Below are 2,703 nucleotides of genomic sequence, written 5' to 3' on the forward strand. Positions count from 1 at the left end.
TGGTGGTGGAAGCATCTCAGTGCTGGCAGGGTCTCCACGTGGCTCCTCCAGCTCCAGGGCTCTAGCGTAGCTCCATGTGTCTTGTCATCAGGAATATGAAGCAGAGAGTGTGTGTCTGGCCTCCAGTGAGCTATTTATATTTGTTGTGCCTCCAAATGAGGTCATCAAGCTGCGACCTGATTAACAAGCTAGACTCCACCCCTTCACGAGTTGACAGGAGATGGTGTAACTGCCACAGTAGGCAAAATGGCATGGAAAGAGGAAGAAGCCCATCAAGCGTGGAGAACAGAGACTTGCTTAGTGTTTGAAAAGACTGGAGGACAAAGAGATGCACTGGGAAGTGCACCCAGCCAAGGGTGTGGGGCTTCAGAAGCTGTGACTGCACCATGTGTGGAGATCACAGAGGATCATCGTTTCAGAAAAGCATATGTTGACCTACAATGATCCAAGTGCTAGAGACCAACAGGGTCTGTGCATAGAGGGAACCTACATTCTAATGTGGGCCTTGGAGTAAGGAGGTAGATAGGCAACCAGTAATGCTCCTTCTCACAATTCTCACATTGAACCACACGGACAGTGAAATGGAATGACGCCAACCAGAGTCATGCAGAGACGTGATTACTTTGGGCCAGGGTGGCCTCAGTCTCTGAGAAGTTCACAGCTGAGCTGAAACAGGACGAGAGAGGTTCCAAGGAGCTCTCCGGTCCCACAGCCAGTGCAAAGGCTCTGAGTCAGGAGAGAGCTTGGATCGTTGGAGGGGCAGCAAGGGGAGGGCAGGGTGCTTGGTGCTGTGAGCATGAGGGTGGGAGGTAGAAGGTGGGCAGGGCCCCCCTGAGCCGTGGGGAGGAGAGGGTTGGGGTGTACAGGATGCACCAATGATAGAGTGGTCAAGCAGAGAAGGGGGCTATGGGAATGTTCTCGTCACCTTCTCTTCCCAGAAGCCAGAAAAGTTCCTGACACCAAACAACAGCAAGGTCCTGCCTATCCTGGATCCCCAAATTCTGGATGAGAATCTGGGTAACATCAGCGAGTCCTGGTCCAAGTCCTCGGAGAGCTCCACAGGGGAGGCCCCCTTCCCTCAGGAAGCGAAGGACGTGCCGGAGACGGTCAAGGAAAAGGTGGGTATGTCTCCCTGGACAGGGGGAAGGTCAGGGGGGCTTGAGCGGTGATAAAGGCCGTGGGGACGGGGCTCCCCTGCTGTAGATGGCATGGCACCTCAAGCTCCCCTTTAGGCATGCGCTGTCTGTGGGGAACCCCAATGATAGGGTGGGTTCCTCATTTCTCAGAGCTGCTTCCTCTTATGAATGAAGCCTCCCGAACAAACCCCTTAATGCCTATGAGGCAGGACCCCATTCATTCGAGAAGTTATTAATTCAGAATGTATGTGGAAATGTGTGACTCAAGTGATGGGAGTCCACAGAGAGATTAGGATTTGCTTCTAAAATGAGAAACTAGGGCTCAAGGAAAGAGGATGCCAACCGAGGGACCCAGGTCTCGTCCTGCTAACCAGCTGACCGTGTGTCTAGCAGGGTTTGTGGAGGTCACACGGTGGGTCTAGATGGTGTCTCTAATCTGGGGAAGGGTCACTACTTGGTGTAGAGGCCTGGGGTATACACCACCAGAGAGGCAGGCCTGTCCAAACCCTCCAAGGACCACGCGTGACTCCTCCCTTCTCCCACAGTGGCTCCCCTGGGGAAGGCAGCTCTGGAAGATCCTGAGGAAAGGCCCCAACCAAGACCACCAGCCACTAGGGGACCCCTGGGGACCCTCTGAAGACCTGCCCCCCTTCACTGACCACCTCCCCATTTTCCCTGGGCACTTCTGCACCTTTCTGGAGCATGTCCCATCAGACGAGTAGAGAGGGCTGCTCTCTGCTGGGGGGGGCCCTCTGTCAGTCAGGTCAGGCACCACGGCAGCCAAGGCTCTCAGCACCTCCCTCCCCTGGCCTCTGCCCTCCCTCAGCATGGACAGCTCGCAGGCTGGACTTCCCACTCAGCCCTCACAGGGGCTGGGCAATCAAGACGTGTCTTGGAGAGTTTCAGCAGCATGAATAAACCAAGGACGTCTGGCCCCAGCAGCCTGGTCCTAGGACCCCGCTTCCTATGCCCCTGAGCAGAGGTAGTGGAGGGGAGTGGGGAGACTAAAGGGCCAGAGAAGCAAGACAAAGGTACCTTCAGAGGGGGATGGCAGAGGAGACAGGAGAAAGGAGAGGTATTTCCCCCTAGTCACACCCTGCAGAGAACAGCCCCTCCTCCCACCCAGTTTACCATCCCTCACCTGGAGCACACCACTTCTGGGAGCAGGTCCTCCTTGCTGCCTGGCTGGACAGGCCTCTGGTCTTAGCTGCCTGGGGGCTGGACACAAGCAGGACCAAGGAGGAAGCTGGACCGGGCCCCTCCGCTGGAACTACATATGGCAGAGGTTCCCAGGTCTGGGTTGGTGATGATTTCTGCTTGGGCAAAGAAGCCAGCATCTAAGTTGGGGTCCATGGGTCTGAGGGTGGAAATTACTTGAGAGACCTCAGCTACAGATGTTTATTCCTGTAGGCTTGTTTGGGGATGGGAGTGGGGACATAGGAAAGGTATCGATAAGGTCAGTCTTCATTCTGTTTTTAAAATTCTATAATGATGGTGATAGTGATGGTGGTGGTGATGGTGGTGGGTGTGGTGGTGGTGGGTGTGGTGGGTGTGGTGGTGGTGGGTG

The 2,703-nt window shown here is 55.3% G+C and overlaps 1 protein-coding gene across 1 annotated transcript in view; it reads left to right on the forward strand.

Moving 5' to 3' along the window:
* The window catches only part of CCDC33 (coiled-coil domain containing 33), a 92,321-nt gene that overhangs the window by 50,980 nt on the left and 38,638 nt on the right, over window positions 1–2,703 (forward strand). Inside the window, exon 12 of the mRNA XM_045285668.1 lies at window positions 939–1,118. Within this exon, the coding sequence (XP_045141603.1) occupies window positions 939–1,118 (180 nt within the window). The remainder of the gene's footprint in view (window positions 1–938; window positions 1,119–2,703) is intronic.

Source organism: Echinops telfairi, unplaced genomic scaffold, assembly GCF_000313985.2.
Source record: "Echinops telfairi isolate 266 unplaced genomic scaffold, ASM31398v2 ScPeMD7_7475;HRSCAF=8513, whole genome shotgun sequence".
NCBI classification, from domain to species: Eukaryota; Metazoa; Chordata; class Mammalia; order Afrosoricida; family Tenrecidae; genus Echinops; species Echinops telfairi.